The following is an 18,055-nucleotide window of genomic DNA, read 5'->3' as shown; positions in this document are numbered from 1 at the left end:
TTTAACGACATTTGAAAAGGGGTCACCATTTCAGTCGGTCCCCTTTTTTGGGACACCTCCGAAATTAGAGAGAGAACGAGAGTGCTGAAAAATAACGGTTGTGGAAAAAACATTGGGTTATAATTAAGTGCGACGAGACTTTAGGATTGATGTTTTATAAAGGTTTCCAAGATTTAGGGGTACAAAGAGGATGGTACATTTCTTTGATAAGTCTTTACCCAGGAAAACTGGTCCATCACATGTTGATGTTTCTATCGTTCCCGCATGTCTGAGACAGATTTCTTCTTTGTATCTCCCTCCAGGACAGTCCTCTATTCTGATTGGCTGAAACCTCTGGTGACATTGAGAAGAAAGGAAGAGAAAAATAAAAGAGTAGGGAGAAAGAGAGAAATAAGAGAAGCATACCGTAGCAGCATTATAGTAGTAGTTCACTACAATAACGTTTGCTTGTTTTGTGACAACTTTTTCGAATCTGTGTACAGTAAAACAAACCCATTCCGTCATTTTTTTCATTTACCTTTAAGTTGTAAATAAAATTGGACAAAATCAATATTATGTTAAAAAAAAAAAAATAAACAATTTTTTTTTCGGTAATATTTGAATTACAACCAAAAAAACAGAATTCTAAAATAATTATTTTTAAAAAGCTTTAAGTGATATTAAATTCAATTATTACGCGATGTGAAGTTTAAACAGTTTTTTTTCTTTCTTTTTTTTTTTTATTTAACAGGTTTCCAATAATAAAAATATATATTCATATTATAGAATATGACTCTTGAGATAATAAAAATTACAAAAGCAAAATCGACTAAAAAATTCATTTGGATTTGATTTAAAATAAGAGGGTGATATTCAAATTTTCCAAAAAGTATGCACGCCTGTAAGCACAACCTGTTTAGATACCTGTATCAACAGAACAGGTTAAAATTAATTTTACCGTCAGAGTAGTTCGTTTTTAAAAATCTTTGTTTTATAAAAGGTAAGTCTTATATTGTTTTTTGTACATTTTTTTTATTGTACATTTTATTTATTCATAAATTTCAGCATAAATGATCTTCCATAGAAATTGACCCAAACACATGAAATGATGACATGACTACTTTGTGTGTATAATAATGACATTCTACACAACGGGTTGTAGATACATAGATCTTCAGTCCAAAACGGATACGTACAATATAACCTTTTTGATATTTTCATTTTTTAATGTCTTGATTAAACTGTACAAGTACCCGTATTTGTCATGTCGGAAATGATAATATCCAAATATTGTTCAAAATGGGGGATCAATTTACTAGAACGTTATATTAAAAACAAAGCACACCTTTTGTTAAATATTGGACTCAAAATTTATTTTATATAATCTGGTAGATTAGTGACCATTTGATAATCCGGTTAAAAGAAAAACAAAATACAGAAGAGAGTGGGGTGGTGGTGGTGCTACCACTTTGGTCGAGGGTTTTGTTTAAAAATCAAATCAGGCTTATAATAAAAATACTGAGGCGCTATTTTTAATCACGGGTCTTATCAAGGAGAGATGATTAAAAAAAACTTTTTCGCTAATTGTCTTCAAAAACTTTATAAATACTGAATTTCTAATAAAATGTCAAAGTTTCTCGGATGATGTTAATGACACATATTTTTACTTTAAGGTGTTTTATAAGAAGGGATATATTTTTGGGATGAGCCGGATTCAGAGAAATATTTTTAGTGAAAAATTTTTCAGGAGTTATAATCAAACAAGACATTTTCATACGGTAAGCAGTGAATTAAGGCATATACAGTGTAATCCGGATATATGTTGTCAGGACTGGAGAAGGAGTCTTATATTCGGGTTTGGTCTATTTTGTTTAGGTAGGTATGGGAACATGTCATAACGCTTTATGTACAGAACACTAGTTTAACAGTTATAGACATAAATAACAGACTAAAATACATTTTCAGTTTTCACAAATCCAGTCCAAAATTGCTTTTTAAGTTATTTTTGATTGTACAGAAATCTCTTTAACATCATGAACACTTTCATACAGTCTGTAAATCATTTTCTATGCACCATCAAGATTACTTTTCGCTTCAAAGTAGGCTGTCAGTTTTAAGGGCATTCAATGCAGCCAGAGAATTTGGCACTGGTTTTTCACTTTCAGACACTTCAGAACTTGCGCTTTCAACATCTTCGTCAAAATCTTGATCATCCAGTTTTATACCACGTGTGATGTCCGTGTTCTGTATAACATTATGTACTATCGTTGAAGCTGATAAACTCATCAAAATGTTTGCTCCATGCCCAATGTTGGAGAAACTTTATCATTTTTGTCGAATACTTCTTCCACTAGCCTGTGATTCAATGACAAAGCTGGCCTTTTTTAAAACCGTTTTGAATTGTTGACGGTTTAACCATGAAAAGTGCTCATCTCATATGCATGACTTTCAAAACGGTGATCTGCTTGGCCACTTCGGACAACGGCACTGGTGGTGTAGCATCGATTGCTGTGATTTGCATCCAAACAAGTTCCTCACGATAATACGCTTTGAACAAATGATGCCTTTTCAAAGGTTGAATGAGACTTATGGTTGTGTTTGATGGCATGAGCGACAATTTGATGTTTGACAGATTTGTACTCGGCAGTAAGTTATAAGTTGCATTATCCATAAACAGAATAATCTTTCAATTTTGAGCAATCATTTTTTTGATCAAGTCTTTTCATAATGTCAGTAAACAGTTGACTAGTCATCCAGGCTTTACAACTAGCAAAGTAAGAAAATGGCAGTTTTGACATTTTTAAAGCAGCATGGTTTTGCTGACTTAACAACTACAGCTTGCTTTTCACTGCTGTCCATGTTTGTGAATTGAAGCATCGTGAGTGTCTTTATTAACTTTGGTCTCATTTGACTGTCGCCAGCAAATCGCAAAGATCCAGACGGCATGGCTTTGTAGAAAAGTCCCGTTTTATCACAGTTCCAGACATCTTTCGGATCATATCCACAAAAAAGTTGCGGCAAAGCATTTCTCACGCGTTCGATGACAAAACTGATCTGCTGACATTGATTCGCCGTGAAATTTTAAAAATAAAATGTTATTGGCTTGCTCGGTTCAAAATCAACTTCAATATTTACGGCCAGTTGTGATGCTTTCTGCCTAATGACGTGATCGGTGACGGTAGCTCCATGAGCACATGCTTGCATAAAGCCTTGTGTAAGTGCTTTGTTAAGGTCCTTATGCACGGATTAGCGCTTTCGTTTGCGATTAGTGTTTCCATTCATTTTCATGCAAGATCTGAGATCGTTTTTCTTTAATTTTTGCTGCTGTTGATAACCCGATTCCCGCTTTGACATCATCGATGAGCCTCAACTGTTCAGAAATGGTTATCGTAATGATTGCAAGCAAACAGTTTTCAGTGGCAAAATTAACAAACTTCTGACTCGACAGACAGCGAAAATGCTGTCCAGATAAATGCGATGGCAAGCAAAGTCGGCAAAAGCGAGTGGCGCTACTCTTAGCCACACACCAAAATCATAAGGTAGAGGGTGTCTCCTACAGACCGTTCAAGATGAAGTCTTTGAACTTCACTCACTCACTCTCTATAACTCACCTCTGTTTGAATGATTTACATCACACTGTCATTCAAAAAAAACTCTTTGCAAGAATGGATGGACGAAGAGAGAGGTCTCTAATTTGGAACCAAAGATACTGTCTTATATCAGGCTTTCTCTGTAACCAGGGTTACAGTGACAAGAGATAATTTATATATGCTTAAGATGGAAGGCTTACCGCAATAGGAAAACAATGTTCATGCATATTTTTAAAGTTCTTGTAAAAACAAGGCGATTCATTAACTGAGACGTTATAGGAAGTCTGGATCAATTAAGAGCCGTGAGTTTCAAGGGTCAGGAAAATCGTATTTGAAACTTCTCTGCTTAATTCAATTATAATTCATTGAAAGCTGTTTATAAGAGTTAATGTTTTGTTTTTCATATTAGAAACTATTTTAGTGATAAAGTTTGAGAATATTTCCATTAATAAGGTTTGACAGAAGTCACTGAGTTGTCTGTGTTCGTTAGTATTTGTGTGAGTGGAAGAAAATGTTGCACAAATGGGTAATCAGAGTAGGGCTCCAGTGACACAGATTCGGATCAATTCTGTTTCACTAGTTTATTGAAGAAAAATCTGGCTTTAAAAGGGTTTAGACAGCTCTCAGACCTTTTCAAATAAATTCAGAAAGTTTTCTGATTGGGTCAAAATATTTGTTTTTATTTAGGGTAGTGTATGCACAGACGATATGTGTACAAATGTGTTTATGCATTTTGATTTTGTATGTTGATGTGTAAACATCAAAGCTAGAAGCTCACAAAATGTACATATCATTCCTAACTTCATTTTTTTTTTTTTAATATTTTTTTTATTTTATTTTTTTTTCATGCATTTCCAACAAAACAAAACAGGAAAAAAAAAAAATTGAAGAGAAAAAAAATTAATGAAGCTTAGAAAAAAGAATAATGAAATTCACCGTTTAAGGAACATGGTACCCGCTTTCATCCCTTATAAACACTCCACTGCAAATTGCAGTTTTATGCAAGTAAAAGGCTGTCTACCTGTTATTTTTGGCCCTGTCGGTGGGGCATTAGAATACGCCGATTGCCCCTTTGCAGAGGGTAAAAGTCCCTCAATGGGGGTCCTGGATATGACCTTAAACTATATCCACTGGTGAGGCCCCAGCTTGTGGGCTTTGGGGAGTGTGGAGCCACCCTTTAATTACCATTGCTCCCAGGTTCACTCTGACCCGGAGTGGTAGTACCTGTTAGGGTCCCAACTATGGGTTGAATAGAAACCGACGTGAAAACAACAAATATATTCTATTAAAAAAATTTTTCTTCAAAATCTTTGAATTCGGCATTAAATAACTCGAAAAGGGTTGATATGCTGTAAAACAACCAACCAACCTGTTATTTTTTATTTATTTTTTTTAGTGCACACTCGTGGCGGCAGAACTATTTCCCTTGTCCTGAAGGTACCTCATTAATGCTGACACATTGAAAATGGTATCATTTGTTACCTGAATCGCACTCAATCATGTCTAGATCTTGAGTATTGCATATTGGGCACAACCGAACATGGTTTTCTGCAAAGGGAGATGAACATGATGGCGCCCTGCCCTCAATCAACAGCTGGATCATTCCCAGTTGATTGGATTGAATTGGTGATTTGCGGTTTTGTAACACTATCAGGTGTAACAAAGTTCTAAAGGATAGATGTTTAAACAAGTGGACTTCCTTAAGACCATCATTGCCTTGGATAAAATTCGCAATCGTTCCCAAAATCCAGAATGGTCTTGGTTTTAAGGGGGCTCTTAACTAGAACTTGTGAAGGTGATTCTCTGATTGCAATTGAGTGAAGATTTTCATCTGAGATCCAAAAGATATTCATTGTACTATAACTTGTTAAAATCTTTTAAAAACTACTTATCTGTGACAATTTTAAATGTGATATTCGTTCAAAGCAGACCCGAATACCCTTAAAAATCAAACTAATTGGAGTGGATTTAGAGTTGATATTTTTTTTCTTCTCTGCATCACCATAACTTGTAAGAAATATATGAAAATTTGTGTGTGTGTAATATATTATCCACTTTATTTTTTGTGAAGAACGGGTGAACAGGGTTGCCAGTTTTCCCTTCAAACATCGACTGGTTCCAAAATGGGTGATCGATTTACTAGACCATTGTCGTAAAACTGAGCACCCTCTAAACATCTTTAAATATTGACTTTTTTTTTTTAAATTTTATTTATTTTTTTTTACTGATAATCTGGTAGATTAGTGTCCAATTAATCTGTTGAAAAAATTAAAAAAGACTGAAAAAAAAATATCGGAGGTGTGCATTGTACAGCCCCTCCCCTCCCAAAAATGTTTGCAACTATAATTGTGAAATTAACTTGTAATAATAAACTGTTTGTACCTTTCAGTTCTGAAAACCAAAAAGTGTAACAATGCGACAACTGAATGATTATCATCCCTCGTTCAAAGGAAAAATTCTAGCAAAATACTAATATTTTGCTAAATAGCATATAGAGAAAATATTAAGATGACATGCCTTTAAGGGACTTTTAACACTCATTCCCTTTCTCTGTCCCTTTTTTTGCTAGAAATTTTCCTGAGATGTACTTGCATTGAAAATCCATGGATTAAAGACATTAATTTAAACTGTATTGTTTGGTTCAAACAATAAATATCTTAAGTGATTCTTAAATAAAATTTGAACATATAAACTAATTTTATTTGCCCTGTCTAGTATATTGAGCAATTTTATTTGGCTGGGATTATCTTTTATGAATATTTCCTTCTATTTTATAAGACTTGAAACCACTAGATTCACTAACCTGTAATCTAATTTGTGTGTGCGTATTTAAAAAAAAAATTTTTTCTTGCTTTTTGACTTCTAAGTACCGAAAAAAAAAAACTAAACCTATGTGTAATTACTTAAAAAAAAAAAAAAAAAAAAAAAAAAAATACTTTAACACTCACAAAAATTGAATGCACGAACAGCAGGGGTATATGGAGTCAGTCCTGGAAATTGCTAAAGCAGTTTGTGATATAAAAATCACTTTATTTTTGTATTTAATTTTTGGAAGTGGGTGTACAAAGTTAGTGAAATTTACAATTTTAAAAATTACTTTATTTTATGTATATTTTTTCATTCAAACTTGAAATTAGTTGAAATTAAAGAAATAAAGCACAAGTGGAAATAAAATTAAATCATTTTTTGTTAATTAAACATAAATTCAGTTTTTTGTAATTACATGTGAAATTATTCAACATTTGAAAGTGTAAATAAATTTTTTTTTTTTAATTATACAACACTTTAATTTTATTCAAAATTAAAGCAATAAGAAATATTTGTATTTAAAATTAAAAATAATTGAATTTCTTTTTACTATTTGTTTCGATTGTCAGTTACAATTCTCGTTTTTGATGTTAATTTTTCTCGTCTTTCACTAATATGAAAAGGAGGTTAGAAATACGGAGGCAAAAGGTCCATGAAAACCCGACTTGCTTCTTTTCAGTTTTGTCGTTAAATGTAATATTTATGTTTATTTACTTATATATGGCAAATAGTTTTATTTTATTTCTAACTAGCGGGGATACCCGGCGTTACCCGAGTGTTTGTTTCCGGGACGGGGGGGGGGAGAGTTTTAAAAAATGTTATGGTAGGTAAGTAGGAAGGATCAAACCCGGAGTCATGAGTAAAAGTAGGAAAATAAAGTGTGAAAAAAAACAAAAAAAAACAAAAACATCTGCAACGTTAACAGTTCGGCCACCAAGAAAAGTCCATTCCAGTTGTTTAGGAGAAAAAAAAAAAAAAAAAAAAAAAGACTACGGTAGGTCGGCGCGAATGTGAAAATATAATGTGAATTGTCCAGCACGCTAACAACTACGCCACAGAACTGCAGCTTAGTTTAGTGATTTTAAATAACTTCACATGAAAGAACTACGAAGCCAAACCGGTGTTCTCTTCTCAACTGTTCCTTGTGAACGATCTCCAAACGGTGTTAAGTGGTGGCAGGGGGAGGAGGAATTTATTAGAGAGAAAATATTTTACCACTTCCATTGATCTTAACCGATTTTGGCCGTGACTTCTCAGCAGAAAAAGTATAGAAATCTAAGATTATCGAGGAATTTGAGAAATAATAAGTCTATAACACACCTCAGATATTGTTCTGCCGTTTGTGCATATTATATTTGCATGAAATATCTTGATTTTTAATCCTATTAATGTCAAAATCCGACGGGGGAAAAAATGAGTTCATTTTATTTATTTCTAATAAATGTTTATTTTCACAATTTTATAAATATATTGCTTTTAAATAATTATTTGTAGTTTTTCAAAAATGTAAAAACCTGCACAATCGGTTATGGTCATTGAAAAATTGAAAGGAATTTGAATACTTTTCTGTCTAATAGAAAGTTATACTGTGAAGAAAATCCAGATGAAAGACCCTTGAAGATATGAAATTTTCAAAGCTAGAACACTTAGCTTTGAATGGATTTCTCAATTCGATTTGTAGTTGCATAAGCAATGCACCTTTACATTCCGTTAGGGCTGTTAATGGCCTCTTCAAGTCGCCCATCTTTGACTGAGGCAAAAAAAAAACTATTTGGAACAATAGTGAGTATCTATGTTGGTGTAAAGGTTATGATAAAGTCCGTGACAGAACTTGAGGCAAATCGGTAATTTCTTTTACGAGTTCCTGACTGGGAATTCAAACTCTTCACAATGGGAATTCATCCACAGAAAGGAGTTTCCGAGAATGCTTTCTGCAGTTCCCTTGAATGTGATGACCCCCCCCCCCCCCCAAGCCAACCAAACACTGTGACATAAAAACACCACTTGTTTCGGATTTTCTGAAATTAGGATTGAGTTTTGGACTAGTGTTCACATCTTGGTTATTTTAAGAATATTTTAGCCACTGTTATCTCTGATCTTGTATTGATGCATCTTTTAGAACTTGGAAATCTGTAATTTTAAATTGAACTCATCAATCAGTTGGTAGATTGTTTTCATTGTTTAGTCATAATGAGATTATTTCAAAATTCCTAATAGGTTCAGGAGTTTGACTCTTGGAGTACAGAGTTCATAAGGATGTTCCTGCAGAAAGTTGGAGATTACATAGATTGAAACAGTCTTGATGATTATATCCAGAATATCCGAGTAATTCAAAATTTTGATGGGGGGGGGTACAGTTAGTTTGGTGTATATAGGATGAGTAAAATCACTTTGTAGAGTTGGCCATGTCTGGATGCATCTGACAAATTGAATAAGAAAGGTTGCCATCTTCCATGAAAAACACCAAGCATCTCCACTAAAATATTGATCAACTTTATTTGAAGAGATTGTTGCAACATAAGGTTACAAGTTAGACCAGCTTTTGTTATAAAATGGGTATGCTATTCTGGAGTTGTATCTCACCTGTGCGCTTCTGATGCCAGATGAGAACAGGATAGGAGGAATGTCTTGCCTTGGGGAAATCTACTTTGGAACTGATTTGTAATTGATGTGCATCCAGCTGTGGGAAGAAATCTGCAGGATTCCAGCGAGCATGGTCTGCTTACTGCCTGTGTATTAATACACCGGCCGAATTACAACTTTATATAATGTAAGGTTCAGCCTGTACATATAAACAAAAGTACATATTTTCTGCAACTAATAATACATTAATCCATTAAAATATTTAAATATTTTTGAGACATATTTTCATCAAGTATTATTTTATTATATTTAAATTTGTTGGACATTTTTATTTATTTTTTGTTTTTTTATTTTGCTACTTTTGCTCTATGACCCTACTTCTATTTGTATATTACCAATTGTGAAAAATGTAAATTCCACAGGCTCAACTATTTATATTTAAAAAAATCTTTAATTTTTATTTCTTTTCATTAGTCCGGATGGAAAGAAAATTCGCAGCAAACCACAGCTGGCCCGACACATAGGAGATGTCATCGATTTAAGTGCCTTTGACTTCCGAACTGGACGGATTATTCATAGCGCTTTACGGAAAAGTAAGCGTCCTAAGGGATCAAGTTTTGACTTTGCACGAGGTTTGTGAATACTCTCTTGGGGTTTACAGGGTTGAGGGTTGCCATATTTGAGGAATAAAGTGTGGCTGTTAAAGATTCTGGCTTTGCGTTCACTTCTGCTTTCTCTCTTTTTACCTTTTCTTTTTCTCTCCCCCTCCCACTTCATTTTTTTTTTTTTCATTTCTCCCTCTTTTTTCCTTAACTTTATACTTTCTTTAACCTTTTTTACTTATATCTTTTCTCAATCTACTCAATGAAAAAGCAAACAAATATAAACTTTATCTTTGGCTACAAATACACTCTGAAAATTTTGTATTAGCATGTTAATTATTTGGTACTTTCATTCCATCTTTTCAAAATACACAATGCCCCCCTCCACCTCCATAAAAAATAGCACAATCCTTTCTGAAATGCAACTATATTTGCTACAGATTAGCATAATTCTATTACTGACTTTTGCACCAAATAGATTGGTGACAAAGTCCAAATTGGTAATGAGAAAAACAAAAATGAATGTAATATTACGCACACGTTACAAATTGTTATTGTTAAATGAGTTATGGTTACTTGGCACCTTTTTAAAATACAAAATTGTCTACTTGTGTTAAAGTAAACATACAATGAATAGTTTGACAATGTTTTTAAATAACCAAAAGGGGTTTATTTGCTATAAAAATAAAAAACAACCAATCAATTATAGTAGCATCAGATTTACAAGTACTGGTTAAAACATTTGAGCAAATCTTAGATTATTAGTATGAGTTGTCTTCCCCTGTGAACGTTGCTCCTTGTGTAATGTTAACACTCCTTAACTACAACTATTGTTAGATTTTATGCTTCTGGGGGGAAAAACTAGTGTAGTTTTCAGAGTTGCAAGAGCTGAAATCAAACTTCAGCTCTGACTCTTTATTTGAAAGTCCAATATTTAGTAATCTGGGTTGGATTTTTAAAAAAATCCAACACCGGCTTTACAACATTGGTAGTTTTTATACATTTGTGAAAAGGTGGCATTTTTCTCAATTTGGATAATTTTTTTTTAATCTTCATTGTAGGCAAACTGGAATTTTCCCAAGAGTTACCATGACTCCTTTCATATATATTTATGTATTATACTAAAGTGTAGTTAACTAACATTTGTTCAACTTGATCTTTGTTTTCCTATATATTTTCATAACCCAAAATGCATTAAAAAATTTTTTTTTTTTTTGAATTTATAATGGAAATCGCTCCAGTCACTTGATCTAAGTAGCTAAAATAAATACCACTTCAAGGTAAAAAAAACAAACTAGTCAATGATATATGGATAGATTCTAAACTCAGAAAACATCAATTCTTCCCAGTTTGTCAGAAACCTCATGAAATGTGAGAACAAAAGGACAAAACAAGGGAAGTTACAAGGCTGAAGGTAAACTCAGTCCATTTTCTACTTTCCATACATGCTAAAATATTTAATTCTGGGATTGAGTTATGTTTGAAATAGACTTTGTTCAAATTTTTTGTAAATTGTAATTAACTGAACAACTTGCCTATTTGCTTGAGCAGTTTTTGCATTTTTATTGCCCTTCAACTGTGTTGATTCATTTTCCAATGTCACTGTGACCATTTAATAACTCTTCAGCTGATTTACATAGTGTTTATACAACCCCGTGAACACATGAAAATTAGATAGCAAAATAATAGGTGATTTCTATATTTATTAGGATAATGTAAAAGTAATAACTTAATTATTCACAAATTGTTTTCATTTTTTTTATTTTGTTGGAGGGTGCCTCCTGTTAGATGCCAGACATTCACCTGCTATTTTAAAGACTCCAACTGAGATCATTTTAGGATTTTAACCATATCTTGAGCATAATTTAGATATCTTGCATGTGGTTCTCTGGCTATATTTTCCATGTAGTATTTGAAATTTTATTTTTTCATGAACTTGATAGCTTCTATTATTACTAGAATGGAGATCTTCCTAAAATATTTCAATAGCAAGTACTGACGAACTCTGAGCACGAGTACTCCCTTGACGACAATACCCTGATAAACCTAAAAAAATTTTTAATGAAAAAGTGGAATAAAAATCGTAGTGATTGTGACCAGGTTGCAGAGTCAGGTTTTATTACTAACTCCTAGAATTCCAAACTATCTAACTCCTTATTTGAAGTCTTTCCAATATTCAGTCTGTTGATTCTGAAGAGATTAAAAAGTTTAACTTTTAGTATTCTTATGAGTCAGATTTTAGGAACTCGCCAATCCTTAGTCACAGGTCCTCAAGTATTCTACTAAAACATTTAATAACCATTGTTATCACCTTGCTTATCACTGCACACTTCATCTATAATTGCATGATGGAATTTGGTTTTAAATGAAAATTAGAAAATAGAGAAGACTATAATTCCAAAATGTATCGGAACCGTGTCGTGTTTACAAAGTAAATTTATTTTAATTTCTTTTGTACATTTTTTTTTTTTTTTTTTTTTTTTTTGACTCTAGTTTTCACTTTGCTCATCTCCATATCTTTTGATAATTTATTGTTTAGATCTGTGAGTGAGGGGAAACTTTTCTACGACTCTAAATAACAAATACTGACCCAGTGAGTCACAGTAGGTCTAGTAAGCATTAATACAAACTTTATTGGGTTTTAAACAAAGATGAAAAAAATTGTTATCAGAGTGGAGAGTGAATAACTTTTTAATTTGTGAACCAATTTAGAAAATCAAGGTTACAGGAAGTAATAAGTTTTGTGTATCATAATTTTTTTTTTTATTTTTTTATGAAAAGAAAAAATCTGTTCATTTAACCACTTTCTCCCTTGTCCAGAAATGGGATATTTTTAAAAAATATTTTTGTAAGCTCACTCTCCAATACTTCTGTCAATCAAAGGATTCACTGTTTTCTCTAATTGGTTCAGTTTTCGTTGGCTGTCTAACATTACTGCGATTCAAGACCTCCATGCTTTTTGCAACAGTTTGTAGAATGTTCATCCTTCTGGATAACCATACAAGTGTAACCAGTTCATCGTTAAAATAACCTCTATATAGGGTAAACATAACGCTTTTAAAACATCCTCTGACCTTTTGTTTGGTTTGATTAGATTTCGCTAATTATGTATCATTCTGCTGCAGGCAGGTGAGAGGATTAGGTGAGAGCGCTGCATTCACTGCTATATAACATGATACTCCTAACATGGCTGCTATACAATTTACCTTAGATGTAAAGGAACAGCTTATGTTACGAGGAAATTTTTCCCAGGCAGCCTTCACACTTGCGGTTGTACAGGATTCACACCTACCACTTGCACTCGGCATATCTTCTAGGTAACTGGAATGGTCTACTATTTCCAAAGTGTTGAGTACCATCTCTTTGTGGGGATGATCATCAATAGGGCCTTGTTTTATGTATCTTCTATACTTAGTTAGGACTTGGGAATAACTTGTTTAATTCAAGTCATTAATTTAAAAATAAATTAAATCAGAAGTAGATTCAAAGGTATTTATGAATGTAGTTTAAAAACTTTTATTTTATTTTTTTTTTTATTAGTCTTGTGTGTTGCTTTTATTTTTTAAATCTGTCCTTTTCCTATTTCTTCAACAGCCACACTTAACCCAGTTATTTCTGTTTTCCATGTTCTAAGAAAATACTTATTTTATTTTATCCCTTCATTATCTGAAAGGGGTCGGTAAATGAAAATCTCCTGAGGAGCATCTTTCTCTTTCAGTTTCTCTCGCCCTTCCCGGTATTTTTTCTTTTGTTATCCAAACATCTGTTGATTATATAGCATTTTTTTAGATTCTGTTTAGTCCAGTCTTCCAAACGAATCAAATATTCGTAGTTGTAAACAATAAGTCTTTAATCAATTTGATGCTGTTCTGATTTAATACATTGTTCAAACTATTTAGATTGACAGTGTCTGTTTTCTATGTTATGTTTATACAAAGCTTCGTTTGTTAGAGTATAAATTCTAATTTCGTTGAAATTTCAATATTGCTGTAACATGTGGATACATCATAATAGTTTAACTATAGATATGGTTTTCGTAAGTTACAAACCCCCATATCCAACATTACATAGTTTGTAAAAAAAAATTTAAAGCTCAAATATCACTAGAAGCCAATACAGCCATCTATTTTATATCCCCACCCCCACAGTGAAGTTTAGTCGTCACTTGAATATAAATAGAAAATGTTTTCAAGGTTTTGGGAAGATTATCACTTTTGTATGTGTGCTCTTCGAAAGCAGGATGAATCTGCAGTTTTTGACCACTTTCAACATGAACTGAAATGTACACTGTGGCAGATTTCTTTATATAAAGCTGGCTTGGTGAACCATGTGAAGTTAGTTAGAGAAGACCAACGATTTTATGAGGATGCACTGCCACTCGGACCACCCAAGTATTTTAATATCTGTTGACTGGCATGTAAATCTGTAAGTGGTTTAACATTCAAAGGTGTAAAATAGTGTCTAGTTAGAACCAACAAATACTGGCAAGTTCCCCTGCCACATCGGAAAGTATAGCTGGATGGAAGAGCCATCTACATGCACATGGATATCCGACATTAACTTGAAGAGATAGCAAGCTTCTGACAAGTAGCCATTAGTAGACAGTGATTAGAGAGTAGTACCCTATTAAGAGCTTGTAATTTATTACTGAAATGTAATACTAGTAGGCTGCCTGGCATTGCCTGATCATAGAATATGCATGCTTTATATATACTTCAATTCATGCAGATTTCTTTATAGTCAATTCTCTATTGATTATTATCCAATATATATAGTAATGATTTCAAGTTATAAAAAATATGACTTGGGTACCATCCGCTAGAATCAAAACGAGAACGTTTAGCGCTCCAGCTTTGGTTATTTATCTCTCCAGCATCGTTATCATCTGAGATATGGAAAGATGGATATGAAAGGTTAAAAATTAACCGACTTTGAGCTATGAATGTTTAATTTTGAGCATGTGTAAAAGAAACGGCAGGCGTAATGTTTTATTTGACTTGCCCTGCCAAGGTCAATTGTTTTGTTTTCAATTTTGCCCCCTTGTTTTTATTGGCTAAAAACCAAGTTAAGTGTGCTGCAGGGTCAAATACCTATATATATATATATATATATATATATATATATATATATATATAAATTCAATTCTGTAGGCCAAATATTCAGAGAAAATTGGTAGACTTTTTGCGTACACGCACACACAATTTCCGTGTGCTAGAACCTTTTCATCTTAAATTCTATGCAATTGTGCAGAACGTAGAAACTATGCATAAAGTTCAGCATAATGATGAAATAGAACCAATCATCTAATAAGAAACCATAAAAATAATTAATGCTTGATTTTAAAGAAATATGCAAGTTGTAGTCACTTACATATCCATAACTGAGTATATTAAGGAGTTCGTTTTAATTTCTAAATAGAAGTAGGCTTTTAATATCTGTTAGACCAAAACTCAACTTTATGGGTATATGGATAGGAAAGTGTGGAATAAGTATTTGCCATCAGTTTCTCCAGCTGCCTACATCAGCTGAGTTTTTAACCATTTTTTTTTTTTTTTTTTTTTTTTTTTTTTTTTTTTTTAAGTGGAAACAAAACGAACTACCAGATAAGGGTTAATGAGATGGGTAGATTGACAGTTTAAGACAGCAATTTTTTTACCTTTGTCAGAAACATTGCTCATAGAATATGAAGACTTGGTGTTATGAATGTGAGCTATGTGGAGATTTCAAATCTGAAACAAATGGTATACTTGTAAAATCAGTTATGCCATTCCCAGATGACTTTATCGTATTCATTTTTTGATTGAAAATATATTTTACTTATGGACACTTAATACATTTACATCTTGTATGCACTGTGTGTGGCACAGGGTGGGGGAGAGAAAAAATCTTTGAAGTAATAAATTTTTAATTTCATGAAAATTCTGATTCAATTTTGTATCTAGTCTGAAGAAATATGTGTGTGGTTAAAATAAAGTAAAAAAAAACAAACAAATGTCATGATTTTCTGAGTTATCAATGTTTATATTTGCATTGAGCTCTCCTTGGATTTACCATGCAAAGGTATTTGATGCGCTCTCTCTCTCTATCTATCTATATATATATATTATATATATATGAGAGAGAGAGAGAGCAGATATAATAAAGTATAATTTTATATGGTATACATAGTCCGAAGATTCAATCTTGCTGTCTTTTTTTAGAACTAAATGTTTGACTGCAATAAACTTAATATTCTTTTAAATCTAGATATGGTTTCTTCTGTATGCCTTGCTGTATTAAACATATCTACTACAATGCTTTCAGATAATTACCTATCTATATTTGACTGTGTATATCTAGTAAACCAATTTACTCAGAACCAGTAACATGGAACTTTAGCATGCTTATATGTGCCATATACTATTTTATTTTTATCAAATATGTAAAGTCAGTCTCTGGTTTCTTTGTCATTGATAACGTTCTTGCTACAAAATCAATATTGGATTGATGTTTTTTAATTTTTTCTTGATTAGTGCATGTTAAAAAAAAAAATGATTCCATTTGTTCCAAAAAATACTTTATCCAGGCCAGAATTATTTTCAAATATTGCCATATATAAAAAAAAAAAAAAAAAAAAAAAAAACATTGTATTCCTTTAGAGTTACTTCCCTTGGAAAAAGAAACTTTTTTTTTTTTTTTTTTTTCATTTAAATAGCAGTAGTTTGTATGAACAAAATAGATGTCCCTATGAAAATCATTCCGATCTGGACAAAGTATTTTTTTGGAATTAAAACAAAAAAAAAAGACAAAACAAAAGTGCAAGTAAATATATTACAATGACGGCTAGGTAAGCTAATATAGATGTATGAAAGAGAATGGAAAAGTTAACGGTTTTGTTGGATCAGCGAATATCATCAGAAAATCTTTTTCTGAAGTCATTCATTGATCTGAATAAAACCAGTCAATCTTTTCTCTATTTTGTCCTCCATACATTCTGTATCCACAATCATTTATTTTATGAGAATGTGTATTCTATCTTTACATATATTACTCTTTATAATGTATCTGCATTTTACTTCAATTAACAATTTTGCACTAAAACACTTTTTCTTATTCCAAATTAGTTTTGCCATTGAATTTAACTTTACTTTCGGACATTTTTCTGTCTTTTAATTATCCTTAAATGATTGACAGTTGGACAACTACTTTTTGAAGTTTATACTTTTTCTTTCGTAATTAAATTTTGAATCTAAATTTACAAGAATGAAATTTTGATAATTTCATTTGTTTGTCTGCTGCAGTTTGACTTGTCTGGTTATTGTCTCCTATCTTTGTTTCTTGCATATTTTTGTGAATTTCTTAAATGAAAGCCTGGTAAACAATCAGTGTAATAACTTGAATATTCATAGTTGTGAGATTAAAGGTTCAGATTGATCTGCTGGTTAATTGCTTTGTATTATTTAACAAAATACTTTTGTCTTTTTGTTTGTCACAACCTGTATGAATTTTTTTTCTGAAAAAAGATTATTTTTTGAATTTATATTTATTTTTTATTTAACATTGAGGTTTTTGATTAGTTTAAACGATATTTCTATATTTTTAACTTTATCTGACTGAATATTTTAACAATTAGTATATGGTAATTTCAATTGGATAATTTTTTTTTTCTAATGTTTATTTGCTAATCCATTTTCTCTATGTTGGGTCATATGTATTCTTGGTCAGATTTCTGACCATATTCATCCATTGCAAGGATATTGCTGTTCCTCTGCCACATCACATATTTTCTCCTTTCTTGTGAATTGTTTCTTGCTTTGTTAGTTCAAATTTTATAGATTTGATTAAAGTTTGATTTTATAAACTTATGGAGTTTGGAGATGCAGTTGTCTTAATTTCATTCTTATGATACCGAACAAAAGGTTCGATTTTTAGGAAAGGCTGTCAGTGCTTTAAACTGAGTTATCTCCCCATGGTGTGTTAAAAAATTCAAAGAAGGCTACCTTCAACATGCTGTCATACATTTTTTTTCTACATTAAAAAAAAATATATATCTCTATCAAATTAAGTGAAATTTTCTTTCGAAGATCTTCAGTCCCAAACGGATATGTACAATATAACCTTTTTTGATATTTTCATTTTTTTAATGTCTTGATTAAACTAAAAGTACCTAAAATTTTAACAATTAAGAATTTAATTTTTTTATTTATAGAATGTCATTTGCAATAGGCTTTGTTCATTCAATGGTCTTCTACTCTTCAAATTGGAGTAGAACTTTTTAAGGTTAGGTTCAATAGCAAAAGCTAATTTTTTTGCATTTCAAGTTTCTCTTTCCATTGAGGTTACGATAAAATATTTCATAAATTCTGATTAATTATATGGTTCTAATGTTCTATAATGCAGTGAAAACTAGAGAAAAATAAAGTGTTTTGGTGACTAAGAATATTTATTCAAATAATTTTGAATATTTCCTCAATTTTTTGACATTGCAAACAGGAATAAACCTAGAGTCCTCCC

The 18,055-nt window shown here is 32.0% G+C and overlaps 1 protein-coding gene across 3 annotated transcripts in view; it reads left to right on the top strand.

The window, feature by feature from the left end:
* LOC145276808 (methyl-CpG-binding domain protein 2-like) overlaps positions 1-18,055 on the top strand; it is an 88,562-nt gene that overhangs the window by 10,135 nt on the left and 60,372 nt on the right. For 2 of the 3 annotated variants that reach the window (XM_080128127.1, XM_080128128.1), the window contains exon 2: positions 9,435-9,592. In XM_080128127.1, coding sequence (XP_079984253.1) covers positions 9,435-9,592 — 158 coding nt within the window. The remainder of the gene's footprint in view (positions 1-9,434; positions 9,593-18,055) is intronic. The other variant, XM_080128129.1, reaches the window with a different exon arrangement.

Source organism: Euprymna scolopes, chromosome 5 (genome assembly GCF_053919585.1).
Source record: "Euprymna scolopes isolate OS-2025 chromosome 5, ASM5391958v1, whole genome shotgun sequence".
Classification (NCBI taxonomy): domain Eukaryota; kingdom Metazoa; phylum Mollusca; class Cephalopoda; order Sepiida; family Sepiolidae; genus Euprymna; species Euprymna scolopes.
Note: the sequence above shows the minus strand (reverse complement) of the source record. Positions and strands in the feature narration are given on the sequence as shown.